A 20,622-nucleotide genomic window follows, 5' to 3' on the forward strand; every position below is an offset into this window, starting at 1 on the left:
AGCTATAACTGAAGTCTTGTCTAGATGATCCTGCAGTGCTTCTTTCACCAGTGCCTCCATTAATTTTCCGGTAACAGAAGTTAAACTCACAGGTCTATAATTACTTGTGTCAGCCTTTGATCCCCCTTTGTGAATTGGGGTCACATTTGCACATCTCCAGTCAATGGGTACCTCCCCTGAGTCCAAGGAAGCTCTCATAATTATGGCTAAGGGTTTGCTTACCTCCTTTGCTGCCTCCTTTAATATAACTGGATAGATCCCATCCACCCCAGGTGCCTTTCTTGTGTTTATCTTCAACAATTTCTCCTCCACTTTGCTCTCAGTTATTACAAGATTCTCTAGCTTACTGCTAGAGTTGAATACACCTCTGGCATTCCCCTCGCTGAATAACTCCTCATGTGTGAATGTCGATGCAAAATATTCATTTAGTTTGTTAGCTACCCGAGCAGGGTCATCAACAGTTGACCCATCGATCTCAAGTGGACCAATCTGATTCATCCCCTTCCTTCTAGAGTTTACATAAGTAAAGAACTCTTTGCTGTTTTTCTTCGCATCCCTTGCCAAGGATCTCTCGTAATCTGCCTTCGCCTGCCTAACCTCCTTTGTAACTTGGTTACAGATCAACTTGTATCTATCATAGGCGTCCGTGTCACGTGTTAATTTGTATGTATCCCATGCATTTTTCTTCTCTGCCATATGCCTCATTAGTTCATCTGACAACCATTTAGGCCTAAACCTTGAACAATATTTCTTAGTTGGTATGTAAAGCCTAGTAGCTTCCACGATAAGTTCTTTGAATGCTTCCCATTTTGAATTTGCTGTTGGCAATATCATCAGTTGATCCCACTGTATAGAATTTAAATACTGTCTCAGTCCATTGTAGTCGCCTTTACGAAAGCAATACCCCTTCCCTTTACCCCTAATGGTAGTTACCTCTTTGAGTAACTCCCACTTCAGCACACTGTGATCACTGCCACCAAGTGGTTCATTTATCTGCAGATTCTTAATGCATGAAGAATCACTACTGATAATCAAATCAAGAGTATTACTCCCTCTAGTTGCCTCCCGAACATGCTGATGTAGAAAACAATCATCCAATAAATCCACAAAAGCCTTGCTACTGTGTGAGTGACCAGCCCCCAAATTCCAGTCAATATCTGGGAAATTAAAATCCCCCATTATAAGACTCTCTGATTTACTGGCCCACTCTATTTCTCCGAACAGTTTCTTATTATACTCATCAGAGTCATTAGGCCTATAGCACACTCCTACTCTCAATTTTGATCTCCCAATGCTTATGTCACACCAAACTGACTCGACACTGCACTGTCCAGCGATGTCGACTGGCTTCACTTCCTTGGATTTTATGTGTTTTTTAACTAATAGCATAACCCCTCCTCCCTTCCTATCCTGTCTATCCTTTCTGTAGACATTGTACTCCCCAAATTCCAGTTCTGCATTTCTTATATCTGTGTGACACCACGTCTCTGAAATCCCCACAATATCTGCCTTTGATGTTTTGAGCAATACCTCAAATTCATCAAATTTATTTACTAAACTCCTAGCATTGGTGTACACACAAGTATACATGCACCTGTTCTTCTTCTTAGCTACCCTAACACAACCCATGTGTTTACTTGTACCCCAATGATTCCCAGCAGTCTCTGAAATATCCTGCATCTTATTTTCCAGGCTGCGGCTCATTCCAATAGAAGCAGTGCAAGAATCACTTTCACCTCTGCCAGTGGCTACTGTTAATCTATTAGTCCTTGTATCCCCCCAATCTTAATGTGCATCCATTCACACTATTGGTTTATGATTTATCTTCAATCTTCTATGAACACCAATTTAAGTAAATTCTATTTTTATTCAAAATTAAATTTATGTGACTTGGAACCTGCAAGATTCAGTTTGTTCCAGATATATTCTTAATTTTGTTAGTTGCAGTAATGTCCACTGTCTTTAACTTCATTTTGAGCAGAACAGAGTTATTTCAGTTTTTTTTTTTTTTTTTTTTTTTTTGCCACAATTGTTCCAATTCTTCTTTATATATGTCTTTGTTTATAAAGAAAAAGACATCTATAAAGAATATGTCATAGACCACCAGCTTAGGTTTTACATTTTTTTGTGAGTTTCTGCAGTTAATCCTAATTCTTTAACCTTTTGGGCTATTTACTATTTTGTCCATGTTCTTTTGACTCGCTGCTTCAAGAGCCACTCGTTTGTCTTTAGCCTGGTGCTGGTTTCAAGGAACCTGTCAGATGACTCATGAAAAAAATTTTTGGGCAATTTTTTTTATGATGACCCACATCAGGGCCGGAAGTCCCCAACACCTTGCTTTCCAGGCTGCTGCATGTTCCAGTTGAAGCAGTGCAAGAATCACTTTCTCCTCTGCCTGCAGCTCTAGTTAATCTAGTAGGCTGTGTATTTCCCCCAAGCTGGCAGTTTTCCAACCAACCTATCATTGCCATAATAGCATCAGAAAATATTTTTGCCACTTCTTAAGTGTATCCTATCCCTGTAAAAACAGTCTCTCCTGTTAACAATCACAGATCACACTGAGAAAAATTGTGCCCCATGACCCTTGCACATTCTCTCAAGGGCCAAATTGATTGACAAGGCTCTCCTATTGTGTCTGGGCAGAATTGCAGATTCAACCAGAATTTCAGATTGAATTGCAAATTCAATCCTAACCTATAAGTGCACTTAGCATGTCCAAGCCAAGCCAAGGAATAGTAGATCCAGTGTAAGCAACATCTAGGAAGACTGAAAGCTTGAAAGGAGGCAACCTTCATGTTGCCCTTGGTAAAATATAGCCTAATATGTTAAAGCAGTTGAAACTTAGTGATAGCAAAGTAGTGTGCAAATGGCTGATTGATTCACTAGCCTATACCTATAGAAGGATCTTGATCTGAAGTGCAAGTTTATTATGCATGAACTTAAGTGAAGTGATGTGTTATCAGAGATACTGAAAGAAAGGAAATGTGAATATGTACAAAATGGAAGTTAAAGAAACATGAAACAAATGAAATGCAGGTATTCTAACTATTTAAATTAATATGTACAAAATGGAAGTTAAAGAAACATGAAACAAATGAAATGCAGGTATTCTAACTATTTAAATTTAATAGATCTGAATGAAATGTAATGAAACTTAGGAATAGTAATAAGCAGATAATAAGATGTGGACAGGAAAAGTACAACTGTTATGAAGAAATATGCAAATGAATTCAGCAATGATGATACATGAAAATTTTGTGGTACATATACATATAAATTATTATTTATTATTTTCAGAAGAATTAATAAGAAGTTTGTTTCATAGAAAATAACAGGAATAAAACAACAAATTGTTTTGAAATTTGAAATTTTTAATTAGAAAAAATGTATTTAATAAGTAAGCAATCCTGCAATCCATTAGTAGAAAGTCAAGTTAAAAAAAAAAAGAAAATAAAAGATTTCCATTAAAAAAAGTTGTTTGCCCATCAAATGCTATAATGATTGGGGACACGACCACTGTTGGGTTAATATATCATGTTCATTCCAGTGATCTTGGTCATTAAACACGTTAGTGTCCTGAAAACTATAAATCAAAATAAGTTATAAATAATTAATTTTAATCAAATTAAAGAAAACTAAAGCACAATTAATTAATAATAAATTTCTCAGTTGTGGGAAATCATTTTGTATTTAATTTATATAGCCAAAAATCATTTTAGCTTTCCATAGCTATTTCAGAATCATTCTTTATAAATATTTTTAATTTCATGTCAATAGATGAACCATCAAAGCCCGGCAATTTAGAGGTAACAGACTGGGATGTTGGCCGTGTAGATCTCAAGTGGACACCTCCGGAGAAGGATGGTGGTGCACCTATCACACAATATATTGTGGAATGCAAAGACAAATTTTCAAAAGATTGGTCAAAAGGAAAAGTATGTACCTAACTGTTGTTTTGCTGTCACTCTCTTCTAGTATTTTAAGATTTTAATATGTATTCATGTAATACCTGATTAGCGTGACAAGTGTAAAGTGCTGCCTGTTCAATAATATTCCTGGCAGCTAAGAATTTTGTTTATTTATTTATTTTTTTTCTTTTATAAAATCTGGATTTCTGTTGATTTAGCTGCATCTCTAACCACTGTCTTTACTGAAAAAAAAAATAATAATAAAAATAAATAAATAAAATAAAAATTCGCTGTAATTACACACCATTATTTGTATTTAATTTATATAGCCAAAATCATGTATATCACATATATTACATGTATATATTACATGTATATTTAATATAATAGCAGTTTTTGTAAATATTTATTTTATTTTAATATGTAAATAAATATTTTAGTTACAGTAAATACTTATTCTTATGGTTGGTGTGAGCTGATTTAATACTAAAATATTTATACAGAGAACTAAAAACAGTGTGGCCAGCTTGCAGAGGACTATGAACAGCATTACCACCATTCTTCTGTGTGCTGCAATGGCCACTATAAAACTGATGTTAGTATTAATAGCGGCCATGCTATAATAATATTTCACACATTTCTTAATCCATTGCAAGTTTCTGCTGGTCAGGCTAATTGTGGCTAATTTTTGTGAACTTTGTTGTTCCTGGTATTTATCTGGTAGGAAATAATAATAAAAAAAATCCTCATTTTGCAACACCGAGGGTTTTTTTTTTTTTTTTGCTTCCATAAGAACAGAAGAGGTAGAAAACAAATTCCCTCTTCCTCATTTGGATAAATGAGAACAAGGAAAAATTTGTTTGGTCAGTCTGTAGTTGAACTGCAAATGAATGTTGACTGGTTGAACTATAATGATAGTGTCAAGCAGTGGATGCACAAAATAATTTTGACTCAGTCCCACATGAGAAACTGCTACATAAGTTGGAATATGTTCAGATTACAGATTAGATTCTTAACCCTTTCATGGCCCTGTGCCAGTGAGTCTCTGGAATGTCTGTGAATCTGCTGTGGTGAATTTTTTTAATACACATGGTTACTCATAGTGAGTTTCAGATGCTGATGGGCTCTGTAGAGTGTTTCATTGTGAAATTTTAAAGTTTGTAAAAATTAACACTTTGTACATACATAAATGCTTTTAAATATTAATTAGTTCGTATTTTGATTTGACTGCCCAACATTACAGTGAAATTGTGATTAAAAATTAAATTAGAATTAAGAAAAAAAAGAAAAAAAAAAGAAGAAGAAATTAAAAATCAAAAGAAAGCACGGCAGAAAATCATGAAAAAATAAATATCCTTGTTGGTTACTTTTCTCTCTCTTTTTTTTTTTTTTTTTTTTTGGAGTTATATCGTCTACATTTATTTCCATTTCATGTGATTTAATTTTATCAAATTCAGATTTTGTTTTTGTATGACCAAATTGGACGTATAATAGGTACAAATATATACTCATATAATATTATATAATAATCATCTGGGCAATTCTGCCCAGACATGATAGGAGGGAGTATATGATGAATGCCTTGTCGATCAATTTGGCCCTGGAAAGATTGTGCAAGGCTCAAGGGGTAGAATTTTTTCAGCCTGGTCTGGCTTGTTAACAGGAGAGACTGCTTCTACAGGGATGGGATACACTTAAATAGAAAGAGGGTGCAAGAATGTTTGCTGATGCTATCGAGGCAGTGTTAGGTGGGTCGGAAAACTGCAAGATTGGGAGGATACAAGGACTAATAGATTAACAGTAGCCACTGGCAGAGGTGAAAGTGATTCTTGCACTGCTTCTATTGGAATGAGCAGCAGCCTGGAAAATAAGATGCAGGATATTTCAGAGACTGCTGGGAGTCATTGGGGTACAAGTAAACACATGGGTTGTGTTAGGGTAGCTAAGAAAAATAACAGGTGCATGTATACTTGCGTGTACACCAATGCTAGAAGTTTGGTAAATAAATTTGATGAATTTGGGGTATTGCTCAAAGCATCAAAGGCGGATATTGTTGGGATATCAGAGACGTGGTGTCACACAGATATAAGTAATGCAGAACTGGAATTTGGGGAGTACAACGTCTACAGAAAGGATAGACAGGATAGGAAGGGAGGAGGGGTTATGCTATTAGTTAAGAAACACATAAAATCCAAGGAAGTGAAGCCAGTCGACATCGCTGGACAGTGCAGTGTGGAGTCAGTTTGGTGTGACATAAGCATTGGGAGATCAAAATCGAGAGTAGGAGTGTGCTATAGACCTAATGACTCTGATGAGTATAAGAAACTGTGTACTGTATACAGGCCTGGAGGCCTCATTTCAAGAAGGATGTAGAGCTGCTGGAGCGAGTACAGAGAAGGGCAACAAGATTAGTGAATGGAACAAAGGGGTGCTCTTACGAAGAAAGGCTTAAGTTTTGCGAATTACAGTGTCTGGAGACTAGGCACCAGCGAGGTGATCTGATAGAGGTGTACAAAGCCTTGAATGGTTTGAGCATGCTCAATGCTGATGGGATTCTTCCTCTTGCTCAGAATAATCACCTGAGAGGGCATAAATTCAAATTGAGGAAAGACAGATGTAGGATAGATGTGTGGAAATTTGCCTTTAGCCAGCGGGTGGTTGGTAGGTGGAACAGACTTCCATCCCTTGTCGTGGAAGTTGATAGCCTAAATAAGTTTAAGGCTCAGCTGGACAGGTATTTCGAACGAACAGAGGGGTGAAGTGGAAGTGGTTATTTTTTATTTATTTATTTTACTTTTTTTTTTTTTTGGCTGATGCTGCATAAGCTTGCTTTCTTGCATCAAATGCCTCTACTAATGCTAATGCTAAAAAAGACTTGGATTAGTTGCATATATGCTTTAAAAATGGGCAACTAAAGTGTAATGCTTCTAAAATTAAGGTTATACATTTGGGATCATGGATCCTAGCATCACTGTAAGATAGTGGGAATGAGAAATGAGTCAACAAAAAGGACTTGGGTGTTACCATTCTGTCTGATGTGAAATTTTCTGTGCACTATAAATAAGAGGCTGGGAAGGCATGTAGTGTCCATATCCATATTTTATATGACCTTTGCTGGGGCTGATGTCATTATCCTTCTATAACAGATAATGCATTTGGAAGATTGTATTCAAATGTGGAGACCAACCTAAAAAGGACAGAACTTCTTGAGAGAGTTCAAAGAAGGGTGACCAATTAGTGATGAATGCAAATCACTGTGCATAGGAAGAATATCGTGCATAGGAAGAAAGTATAAATTCAACGTTCTTTAAGCAGACGTCTGTGGGGAGATCTGCTGGAGGGTGTATATGGTACTGAAGAGAGTTTAGTAAAATCTTGGATAATATTATATCTCATGGAGTTCACCTATGGGTATTGAGTTGTTGAATACTGGATTAAGTTGCCTCCTAATGTGGCGGAGGCAATGAGTCTGTCTAAATTCATATTAGAATTGGATGGTGGCCTTGTGGGAATGAGAATAGAATGAATATTCTGCTAGCTGTTTGAATTATCTGTTGTTTTATTTTATTTTTTGATTACTACAAAAAACCCACTTTATTTTATTTGTAATTTCTAATACACCTGAACAAATGTTGCAAAACACTATCAGTTCCTTATAGTTAGCTTACCCAAATTTGTGTAAACTGATGCATGCAACCATGAAATGACTGCAGAAGAAAGTTGTGAAAGATCAGGACAATAGTCCTTGATTTTCAAGTGTTACATTATGTTTTCAAGAAATCACACCTGTTGTTTAGAAATAAAACATTAATTGATCCTTGATTTATAGTATTCCATTTCCATAACCTAATCATATACAGGCGACCCCCGCTTAATGCTGTTAATTCGTTCCGGAAAAACAGTGCTAAGTGAATCCGCACTAAGCGAGCACCACATTCCCATAAGGTAACATATTTATTTGTGAATTGCTGTCGGTGCCATAGGATATTTCCTAATCAATAATAAACGATAGTGAAAAGATGCACAAATGTCGGTCAAAATATTTAATATTCAAATATTTGTACATATAAAATATATAATTATGTGGTAACTACTTACATATCAGAATTAAATTTAAAATTCCAATTAAAATCATGAATTTAATTGATCTAAATTGATTTAATTTAATTGATGAATTTAATCAAGAAAAATGTGTCAATTTTGGGTTGAACTTTGGCCCTCTTCCAAATAAACTAAAAGGGGTATTAATTTTAAATCCCCCACAGTGTTACCACCCAACAATAAAGTCAACCGATACTTCACCGCTTTGAAACCTGGCATGTTATTTTCTTCTTTCAATATGAAATGAAATTTATGCATTCGTTTCCACAAAAGTCCTGCTTCGTCTATGTTAAAAACTTGTTGAGAAGTATAAAACATAATACTCCTCTTCAATAATTTTAACAAGTTCTTTTTTGAAAGTTTCGGCTCCGTGATCTGCACTTGCGGCTTCTCCCCAGATTTGAAATCTATTCAACCAGCCTGTACTAGTTTTAAATGGTTCCACTTTTTTTTTTTTTTAGGTGAGTTTTCTTCAGCTCATCAGATCATCATATTGGCTCTCTCTCTCTCTCTCTCTCTCTCTCTCTCTCTCTCTCTCTCTCTCTCTCTCTCTCTCTCTTTTTTTATAATATTTAACTTAACTGAATTCTGCATTGGATATTATCTTCAATAAAATTAGTTAGTCTTTCCATTTAAATCCTAATAGCCGGCCTAGCCCTAGTTGCTTGCAGTGGAACAGCTATCTTTCCTGCTGCTAAAATTAATTCTTTATTTTTTTTTTTATAATTGTTCTTACAGTTAAACTTGCAAGTCCTAAATTATGGCACACATCCGCTTGCTGTTGACCAGAATCGATTTGCTTCAAAACGGCTAATTTAATTTTCAAATTCAGTCTTTTTCTTATATTTATAGTCTTTGTCCTGCGCCCAGACATTAGTTGCCTTTTCATTCTTATCGGCCATTATTAACTCTTCGAAAATGTAACTGCTTTTGTTGCATTAATTACGATACAATGTTCAAGTAAACAGTCCGTTACGCACAATGTCTAATAATGTACTGAGTGATGATTAGACTTCGGATAAATGCATATAATGCAAATATTACATGCAATATACATGATCATTTTTTAAAATGTTGATCTCGGAACTACGTAATAAGTCACTGTACTGCAATTAAATTAGTGTGCGAGAAAATTTCACTGAACGTGGGAAACGTTTTAATGCTGTTTTGCTATTCATTTTCAAGCTATCGACTCCATCAAATGAAATAATTTCGTTAAATATGCTAAAAATGCAAGCTGTAAAAGAGCGTTATAATGATCTGTGACAGCGTTATAGTCAGATACGGGTTATAATATAAGAAAATAGCATTATAGTGAATCAGCGTAAAGCGAACCGCGTTATAACGGGGGCCTGCTGTATAGCTGGTAGTACACTAAGGTTCATTACCTTAGTCATAATTATGAGAGCCTAGTCTCAAGGTGGTGCAATTTTTAGAAATGAAGCCTTTCTTCGTAAGAGCACCCCTTTGTTCCTCTTACCAATCTCATTGCCCCACCCTGCATCTGTATCAACAGATTCACATACTTCCTAAAATGAGGCCTAAATATGCAGCACTCATTGTGGCATAACCACTGCTTATACAAAGGGATGATCATCTCTGTATTTATTCCTACTGGAAAAATTGATTCATTGATATAATTGACAAAATCCAATGAGCTATCCTGGCATCTTGTCAATCAGATATGAAGTTCTTTATAAGTGAAAAGGCCTATGTGCTCTGGATTCATTATATATATATTATCGATCACTGATCAATCGATCGGTCCTGCCATTACCGTTGCTGTGCCTGGTTGGAATCACTGCACAGCTTGTGCTGTAACGATACCTTTAACAGACACAGAGGATGTTGTGTCCATCCCACTGCTGAGGCAGCCAACCTCATGGCTGACAAACATTAGCATTTAAAACATTCCCATGTGTCACAACCACAGGCTTTGCTTTCTAATATCACGCTTGCTTTACACGCAAAAAGGTCCCCGGTTCGGGCCCCGGCAGAACCAGGCTTCTTTTTAACCCCGGGGGCTCACATCTGGTGAGTATGGGCTTGGCAAACCCAGGGTCCTGAGCTGGATATCATCATTCTTCTCTTTCTTGGTGATGCCGTTCTACTTCTCTCTCTCTCTCACACACACACACACACACACATAGGGGGGGTAACTCGGGATTTTTTTTTTTTTTTTTTTTTTGCTGGTGCAGCATAAGATTCAGGCTTCCTTGTACCACATGGCTAATAATAATAATTGCTAATTGTTGCATACACGCAGTTCACCATACATGACTGCCATACATGCAGTAGAAATATAAGCTCTATATTTCTATATATACATGCATTAATGGCAGTCATGTATGGTGAACTGTGTGTATGCAACAATTAACTATTAGAAGGCAAAGCTTGTGGTTGTGATGCATGGGAACGTTTTAAATGCCAATGTTTGTCAGCCATGAGGATGGTTGCCTCAGTAGTGGGATGGACACAGCATCCTCTGTATCTGTTAAAGGAATCATTACAGCACAAGCTGTGCAGTATTCCAACCAGGCGCGGCGATGGTAATGGCGGGACCGATCGATTGATCGGTGATCAATAATATATATAATGAATCCAGAGCATGTAGGCCTTTGCACTTATAGAGAACTTCATATTAGATTGGTAAGATTCCAGGACAGCTCATTGGGTTTTATTAATGAATCAAATTTTTCCAGTTTTTTAATGGCGGGACCAATTGATTGGTCCCGCCATTACCATCGCTGTGCCTGGTTGGAATCACTGCAAATCTTGTGCTGTAATGATCCCTTTAATAGAAACAGAGGATATCGTGTCCAATCCATTACTGAGGTGTATATTTCTAGATTTTTAGATTAAAGGTCAAAACTGATGAAGGGCACCATACTGTCCAAAAGCTATGTATTACTTTCCTGTACATATTTAACATTAAACATATTTTAACTGCAACTTGTTATTTTCTTTTCTTTCTGTTTTGCTCTGTGTCACGTAGTAGTAATATATATGAAGTTCTCTGTTCTCAGAGAACTTCATATTTGATTGCACAATTACTCCAAAGTCTTTTCATTTTCTGTTACATTAATCAGGGATTAATAATTAATCTTTTGTCAATGTTAAACTTCAGTTGCCATTTCTCAGCTTATCTGTATAATTTTACTAGATCTTGTTGCAGTAGCTTATCTTGATTACTGTCATTAACCACCTGGCCAACCTTTGTATCATCTGCAAATTTAGACATTAAGCCTGATATAACTTTATCACTATCATTAATTAGTATAGAAAACAACAATAGATCCAGCACTAAACCATTGGGGACTCACCTAATAATATTAGTCTGTGAAGAGCAGTGTCCACTTAATAACCACTTTCTGTCTTTTCCCGCTTAACCATCCAAAGGGATGGTTAAGCGGGAAAAGACTTTATCCATAGCAGTAACTTGCCATTAATGCACACTGCTCCAATTTTTACAGCAGTACGTTTCTGCAGAAGTATCAAATGCTTTCCTGAAATCCAAGTGTATGATATCAGAATTATTTTTTTGCATCCAGTTCCGTTGTTTTTGCATCATAGTATCAAATCAGATTGCTCAGACAAGATCACCCCTTAACAAATATATGCTGTGACTATAGTATAACTGCATTCTGCCTAGATGGTCCTACATTACTTCTTTAACCAGTGACTCCATTATTTTCCCTAGAACATAAGTTAAGCTAACAGGTCTATAATGACTCATGTCACCTCTTGATTCCCCTTAATGAAATGAGGATACATTCAAACATTTCCAGTACACAGGGACCTCCCCTAAATCCAAGTTGCTCTCATAATTATGGCTAAGGGGTTGCTTAACTTCTTTTTCTGCATCTCTTAATATGACTGGATAGATCCCATCTATCCTAGTTGCCTTTTTTATGTTTTGCTTCAACCAATTTCCTCTCAGTTATCACAGAATCATTTTGCTTCCTGGTAGAATTTGATAAACTTCTGGCATCCCCTTCCCTAAAGAATTCCTCATGTGTGAATGTAGATGCAAAATACTTACAAGTTTGTGTAAATGTAGATGCAAAATACTTACCAGTTTGTCAGTAACTCTAGTAGCATCATCACCAGTTAAACCCTCGGCATCAAGTAGACCAATGTGAAATGTGATTCAGCCCATTCCTGTTACTATTAACCTACATAAAGCAGTGTTTGCTGCTTTTCTTTGCATTCTTTGCTTATATCCTTATATCAAAAATTAGGCAGATATCCTTATCTGCCTTAGCTTGCCTAACTTCTGTAGTGACCGGATTGCAGACCAGTTTATGGTTGGTAGAGAATAAAAATGCATGAGATTCATAGAAATGCTTAGTTCCATATGATGAAATTACATAAATCTATCAAGCAAAAGCAAACAAACCCAGATTAATGATTTTTTAAAGAGAGCAGAAGGTATGCGAAATCTAGAATGGTGTATTTTTGTCAGCTTTGTTAATTAACATTTTGTTAACGAAATGATGTATTTTTGTTAGCTCTTGGAATATAATCTCCCCTTTTGTACTGGTTCTTAGTTTTGTATAACATGGTTGCGCACTAAACGAGATTTTAAAGAAACCTAACTACCGTGTTATAGGAGGGTTACCTTATTTTAAATATTTGTATAGTTTGTGAATATTTCAATGAAATATTTTAGTCCTGCTCTTTGAGATGCAACAGTATTCCTCTGCATTATGAAATCTGAAGCAAACGGCCTTTTCCCAAGTGACCTATGTAAACACAGGTAGATAATTACATTGTGATATTTATTCTACATTGAGAATGCCACATACTACAAATGCACATGTAAATAATTACATAAGTTATTTCCTGATTAGATATTGATCATAGTGTTTTTTGTCTGGCGACACCGGCAGTCCCCCTCCCCAACTCTGCATTTTTACTCCGTGTAGAATACAATACTCTGCATAAGGCCAGGGTGTGTGTTAGTGTGTGTGCCTTGTGAAGTATTAATGTAGGTTGTGTTGTTCCTCTGGCCACTTATCCTGGGGCCTGTGGACAGCTACTAACACCCCCAGTTTCCATCATCTGGGGGGAGGCAGGCCAGGACACATTACGAGAGAAGAAAGCTGTGGCAGGGTGAATTCTGATGTAGTCTAGACATCCAAGGAGAGCCCAAAAAAATAGAAAAAAAAATTATTGGAAAGGAGATAATGGGTAGATAGGAAGAGGGTGGTATAAAAGGGACAGAGAACAGAGAGGGGGCAGTAGTTGAGGCACTCACCTGATTTGAAATGGGAGACAGTAAGGGCATCCTGGTCCAGAGGGTGGGAGTTGAAAGTGGTGGTTGGTGGGATGAGCCACCATACAAAATGGGGTAGTGGCCACACAGGGTGGGGGAAGGGGATTGGGGAAAATGACTCAACCGCCCCAGGTGGTAGGAATAAAAGAACACAGGGAAAGAGATTCCTATGGTGGAGCATGCTTTTTGCATCTCTGACCCACACTGGCCTGGGGGTTACCCTAATGGCCAGTGTCAGCATCCCACACCATACCAGTTGGGAAAAGCTACAGCATGGTGTCAGCTTGGATAACCATGAGGCCCCTGAGGGCCTGCATAGCCATCATTCTGTCAAGTGAAGAGGTTAAGATAGAACATGCAATTAATAATAACTTTCATTCACTCAACATTCACACAATTTTACTTTTTATAGTTTTTTCTTATACTTTCTATTTTCTTTTATATATTAGATTAGATATCGATCAGTGCTTTTCGACAGGTATGTCTTTTATGTAGAAAATATTTGACTTACCCCATCCTACCTCTTCATATTTCGTAGAAAAGTGTGTGCGGGGGTTGGCAAGCAAAGCGAGTAGGGGCGAAGCCCCCCTAGTAGACTATTAAAACAATTTATTGAATAGAATTTAATATGTTAATTAATAAAAAAATGGCAAAATTTTCAAAAAAAGTAATACATTTCGAAGAGATCTGAATTCTCCTGCTATGCTTGCAACCGGTATATTTCTTAGTATCATTTCACCTGCAGATTGTAGTATACAATGAAGAAGATGTTCATAAAAATTATCATCCTAACAGAGTGGCACATAAACCGATATATTACTGTCTGTTTTTGTGTTTGAATCATGCAGAATTTTTGCATATAATTATGAAAAACTTTCAAGAACCTCGAAAGAAAAAAAAGCAATGAATAATTTAATGTTACTTACATATTTATACTATTCATTGCATGTAGGTAGAATTTTTTTATCATTGTAATACATTAATTTTGAAGTATTTTTCAAAAATATTGACTTACTTTGTTGCATTTGAGTAATGCAAAAGTGCTGTGCAATACCTCCACAAACCTAAATTTGGAATAGATTTAAAGCTTGATTTTATTTTAATGAGGATTAATTATTTTTTTTTTTTCATTACAATTATCAGTTTTTATCATAATAAGTTTCAGTAGCCAAAAAATATTATAAAATATTGAATTATCTTGAAAAAAAAAAAAGAAATTCATCAGCTTTGCAATCTTCTCCTAAAAGGTCAAGTATTAGTAATTCAAAATACTGAATTACACACAGGAATCTAAAAATCTGAATACAATGTTTTCAAATTTTAAAGTTAGAAAGTTTGGGACAGTAGGCAATCATAGCAAAGATTTGTTAAGGGTTAAGGTCAGACTAATCTTTGGTTTGTTAAGGTCAGACTGATCTTTGACCAGTCTGATTATGGGAAAAAAATGCAAAACATTTTTTTTTTGTTAAATTAATTTTTTACTTAATTTTTAATTGTGTTAAATTGATTTTTAATTGTGTTCATTGGATTTTTAATTATTTCTTACTGTAATGTAAGATTTTCGATTGTTTTCGTTTTAATTTTTGGAGAGTATCATACGGAAGTGTTCTACGTATCATATTGAGGTAAACTTCTCTTATTCTTTTACAAATTTAGCATTATAGCTCTGGTTCATACTATCAAATAAAGCTAGCTTACACAGCATCAGCAAAAAGAAAAAAACTTCCCATTTCACCTACCCATTATTTGAATTTATTTCAGCTATCAACGACTAATGGAAGTTTTCTTCCAACAATCAACCACCCACTGGCCACAGGCAAATTTCCGCACATCTATTCTAAAACTGTCTTTCCTTAATTTGAATTTATTACAGGTGAGTAATCTGAGCAAAAGGAAGAATCTCATCAGCATTGAGCTTGCCCAAACCATTCAAAGCCTTATACACCTTAATCAGATCACCTTGCAGGTGCCTATTCTCCAGTTACTGCAATTTGCAGAACTTAAGCATTTCTTGGTAAGAGCTTCGTAAGACCTTTGTTCCCCTCACCAATATCGTTGCTGTTCTCTGTATTTGTTCCAGCAGCTCTACATCCTTCCTAAAATGAGGCCTCCAGAACTGTATGCAGTATTCAAGTTGTGGCCTGACCATTGTCTTATATAAGAGGATAATCATCTCCTTAACTAATACCAAAATTCCTGTATATCATTGACAAGACCCCATAAGCTGCTCTGGCAATCTGTATGCACTGCTCAGAAAGCTTCCTATCTGACTGCACAATTACCTCCAAGTCTTTTTCATTCTCCACTAACAGTGTAGTACTGCGCAGTTGGTATGTTTCTCTGGGGTTACTGCTACCCATATGCAGTACTTTGCATTCATCAATGTTAAACTTCAGTTGTCACCTTAATCACATCTTCCCAACTTTTCTAAATCCTGTTTCAGTAGCATACGGTCATTAATCACCCTGCCAACCTTTGAATCATCTGAAAACTTGGACATTAAGCTTAATATTCTTTTATCAGTATCATTGGTAAATACAGAAAACAGCAATGGGCCCAAATCTGAACCCTGGCGGACTTGACTAATAACATTAGTCCACAAGGAGCAGAGTCCATTAATTACCACTGTCTGCCTTCTCCCATTCAGCCATCCCTTTATCCATAGCAGCAACTTGCCCTTAATGCCACACTGCTCCACTTTGTACAAGCCTTTTATGTGCACCAGTGTTAAAAACTCTCCTGAAATCCAAGCTTATGATATTATCAAAATTATTTTTTTGCATCGAGTTCTCTGAGAGCACATTATTGTATATAACAATGAAATTGGTCACACAAGATTTCCCCTTAACAAACGCATGCTGTGTCTGAATATAATTGTGACTTTGTCTCCAGCATTACTTCTCTAATCAGTGACTCCATTATTTTCCCTGCAACAGAAGTTAAACTAATAGTTCTGTAATTACCCATGTTACCCTTTGATCATTCTTTGTGAATTGGGGATACATTTGCACATCTCCAGTCAATGGGATCTCTCTCTCGTGAATCCAATGATGCTGTCATAATTATGGCTAAGGGTTTGCTTACTTCCTTCTCTGCTTCCCTTAATATAATTGGATAGATCCCATCTACCCCAGATGACTTTCTTATATTTAACCTCAGTCACTTCTCTTCTACTTTTGTCTCAGTTATTAAAAATCATTTAGTTCTCTGTTAGAGTTTAATAAACATCTGACATCCATTTTCATAAAGAATTCTTTGTGTGAATATTGATGCAAAATACTCATTCAGTTGGTCAACAATCTGAGGAGGATCATCAACAATCGAACCATAGATATCAACTGGACCAATTTCATTCATCCCCTTCTTCTAGTTTTCACATAAGTAGAGAAGTCTGTTTCTCTTGCATCCTCTTCCAAAGATTTCTCATAATTTGCATTCGTTTGCTTAATCTCCTTTGTGATTTGATTAGACTAGTTTTTATTTACCGTAAGCTTCTGTTTTGCCTGATAATTTATACTTTACTTCCCTGCCATCCCCCCCCCCCCTCACTAGTCTCAATATTTCATCTCACATCCCTTTAAGCTTCTACCTTGAGGAGTATTTCTTATTTGGTATGAAAAACCTAGTAGATTCTGTGATTAATTCCTTGAATGCTTCCCATTTACTATTTGCTGATTGTAATGTCATCAGTTGATTCCACTGTGCAGAATTTACAAACTGTCTAGACCACTGTAATCACCTTTATGAAAGCAAAAATCCTTATCTTTACCCTTGATGCCAGTTACATCTTTAAATAAATCCCACATCAATACACTCTGATCACTGCTGCCTAGTAGTTCTTTTATCTGCAGATTCTTAATGCATGAATAATTACTGGTGATAATCAGATCAAGAGTATTACTCCCCCTTGTTGACTCTGTAACATGCTGCTGTAGAAGTCATCCAATAAATTCACAAAATTCTTTCTAGTATGTGAATGACCAAACCACAAGTTCCAGTCAATATCTGGAAAATTAAAATCTCTCATTGCAAGATATTCGAATTTTCTAGCCCACGATTTCTTAATACAATTGTTTGTTGTACTCATCAGAGTATTAGACCTATAATACCCATCTTCTTTCATTTTTGCTTTGCTTATACTTATGTCACCCCAAAATGACTCAACATTGCACTGGCCACCCATGGCAACTGGATCCACTGCCTTAGATTTTATATGCTTTTTTTAACTAAGAGTGTACCCCCCATCCTGTCTGTCCCTTCTGCATACATTGTTATCTCATTCAAATTCTGCATCCCTTATATCTGAGTGACATTATGTCTCTGATATCCCAACAATTTCCATATTTGATGTCTTGACCAGCACTTCAAATTCATCAAATTTATTTACTGTGTTCCTAGCTTTAGTGTACATGCAAGTATACATTCATCTGTTCTTACTCTTAGTTAACCTCACAAAGCCAATGTATTTACTTGTCCAATGATGACGCTCAGCAGTCCTTGAAATCTGCAGCACCCTAGTTTCCAGGCTGCTGCTTGTTCCAGTAGAAGCAGCACTAGAATCACTTTCATCTTTGCTTGCCACTATTGTTAACCTGTTATTTTGTGTATTCCCCAGGACTGCAGTTTTCTGACCCACCTAATATTGCCTTAATAGCATCAGTAAATGTTCTAGTGCCCTTTCTATTTAAGTGTATCCCATCCCTGTAGAAGCTGTCTCTCCTGGTAACAAACATTGATCATGCTGAGAAGAATTCTACCGCATGAGCCTTGCACATCTCTCTAGGTTTGAATTGATTGAAGAGGCTCTTATCGTATATCCCTTCCTATCCTATCATGTACATCCGATCTGCTCTTAACATCATTAGTGCCAATGTATACAACAATATTTATGTCAGCCAGGAGGCAACTTTTGTCCCCTGGCTAACACAGTCTGTAAACTGCAGCCATTATCAATCCAATGCAGGATGGATATTTCCTTCAACATGGATTGCTGAGGAGGCTTCCACCCTGCAGTGGATTCCATCCTGTAGAGTCATCAGGAACTAGCTCTTGTGAGTCTAGTACATTCTGCTTTGGGGGTTGCCACTATGTTACCTGATTATCAAATGCAAGCTCTGGTGTTGATGCAGGCAGCTGAGAGCTTGTTGGGTCCCCATTTTAAATCCTTCAATGACATCCACCCTGTTCTTCAAGCTGTCATAAAGGCTGATATTAATGAAGACCCTATGTTATTAATTATATTGAAGGTGTATCAAGATTAATACTAAGTTTGCTGTTTGTTGAGGTGGATATTGGTAGGAATCAAGCCATATCACTGCCGCCTGACTAGAATAATTTGGCAGATCGGCTGAGATGTGGCAGCTACATTTAACATTGTTTAAGTAGAAAGGTACTGCATCTAGGTAACCATAATTCCAGAATAACATACCAATTGGGTGGTACCGCATTCCAGGTGGTGGAAAATAAAAGACCTAATGAGTAATTGTACAGTTTGACATGAAGTTCTCTGAGCAATGCAGAAAGGTTGTTAGGACAGCTCATGGGGGCACTGCCAGTGCTGTCATGAATTTTGCCAGCAGAGATAAAAAAATGATTACCCTGTTGCATAAGGCAATGCTAAGGGCATGCTTTGATTGCCACACACAGACCTGGACGTGTCATATTAGAAGGATATCTTCTCTCCACCTGTTCTGACAGAACAGGTGGAGAGAAGAGCAAACAATATTAGAGAGAGATTGAAAGGAGTATTACTACTGTGAAAGATCCCCATTCTTCAAATTGCACTGTTTGAAAAGCTGGCTTAATAAAGACTCTTGTGAGGAGTCTTTATTAAGTTTTTAAAGCATTAATTGGATTGAATAAACTAAATGCCGATGAAATTTTTACTCTTTTTTTCAGACCAATGCATAAAGCGACATAAATTGGAAAAGGATGGCTGAAGGATGGATGTGAAAAAATTTGTTTTCAGCCAAACGGCAAATGATTTTTGGAACAAACTCCCATATAGTGTTCTGGAAGGGTAGTTTGAATAAATTTAAGGAATAATTAGACAAATTGTTAGAGAGATTGTAGGGCAAAGGTGGGTGAGTTTTTTTTTTTTTTTGGCTCATACTATATTAGCTTGTTTCCTTGCATCATTTTGAGTGTGAATATTAATACTAATACTATTTGTGTTATAGAGAGGAGTAGTACTGTTAAGACGTTAAGCACTTACAAATAATGTGGCTATGAGAAGATTGGCAACAATGTGATTGCTAGTTTCAAAAAACTGGGTTGCAATAAGAGTGTGATACTTAATTTTTTTACAAAGTCACTTTGAATACTTTTGACAGAACTTGGGTGCAGTGACTAAAGAGCAGAATGAAAGGTTATATTGAGTTATTAATACATTGAAAAAAAAGGTGGGATAAATTATTTATCTGTTGAGAACAAAAGAGCTTCAAAAAATGCAAGTTCATGATAAAAAATACGTTGAAACTTACAACTGTTAATTTAAATGAGATGACTGATTATTGCTGCACATAATTTAATAGTTTAATGTGATTTAATTTTTTGACATATATTTCTTAATTATCCAAGGAATTTCCTGCTGAAAACACTCAGGGTCGTGTTGAAGGTTTAAAAGAAGGTGTTCCTTATGAATTTCGTGTGCGGGCTGTGAACAAAGCAGGCCCTGGTGAACCAAGTGATCCTACAAAACCTATAATTGCCAAGGCTCGGTTTGGTGAGTTGTTTAATCTCTATTCTGGAAAATGTTTAGCAGAATTGAAATTCAAAATAATAATAATTATTATAACAACAGTAAATAAGGAAGCCACTTCAATTTCTTTCTCCATAAGCTTAAAAAAAAAGTTATTAAAAAGTGCTTGGACATAATTAATATGCTTTTTATTTTTTACTTTTAATCAAATTTATTTAAAATCTTCAGCTAACATTCTAAATTCTGTTTTTCTATATAAAATTGTTTATTATTAATTTTCAAAACTTGAATGTTAAACAGTATGATTCAAAAATGAAGAATCCATTTTTAATTGTTTATGTATGAATCAAAGATATTCAATGTTTTAATCTGTAAATGTTCTCCTTGTGATACTCTAGGTATCAGATTAAGTGAGTTAGCAATTTGAATTATAGTGAGTCCTTGATATTCATCAAATTCTTAATATATCATTCCCTACTTAACACCATTATTCTCTTATCCAGCATCAATTTGCCATCCATCAGATTATATATGTAACTTCCAATCACTCAGTAATGCCAGTCTTCCACGAACACATCCTAATGAGAGGTTATAAATCAGCAGTCTGTCAATTTTTTGTCTTATTTACTTTATTT

At 36.0% G+C, this 20,622-nt stretch overlaps 1 protein-coding gene across 2 annotated transcripts in view; it reads left to right on the forward strand.

The window, feature by feature from the left end:
* Positions 1–20,622, forward strand: part of LOC150079033 (twitchin-like) — a 2,795,346-nt gene that overhangs the window by 900,967 nt on the left and 1,873,757 nt on the right. For both annotated transcript variants that reach the window (XM_090382361.1, XM_090382360.1), the window contains 2 exons: positions 3,778–3,935; positions 19,867–20,011. In XM_090382361.1, the coding sequence (XP_090238487.1) occupies positions 3,778–3,935; positions 19,867–20,011 (303 nt within the window). The remainder of the gene's footprint in view (positions 1–3,777; positions 3,936–19,866; positions 20,012–20,622) is intronic.

The sequence above is a fragment of the Mastigoproctus giganteus genome, chromosome 10, assembly GCF_048544385.1.
Source record: "Mastigoproctus giganteus isolate SK-2022 chromosome 10, ASM4854438v1, whole genome shotgun sequence".
NCBI lineage: Eukaryota > Metazoa > Arthropoda > Arachnida > Uropygi > Thelyphonidae > Mastigoproctus > Mastigoproctus giganteus.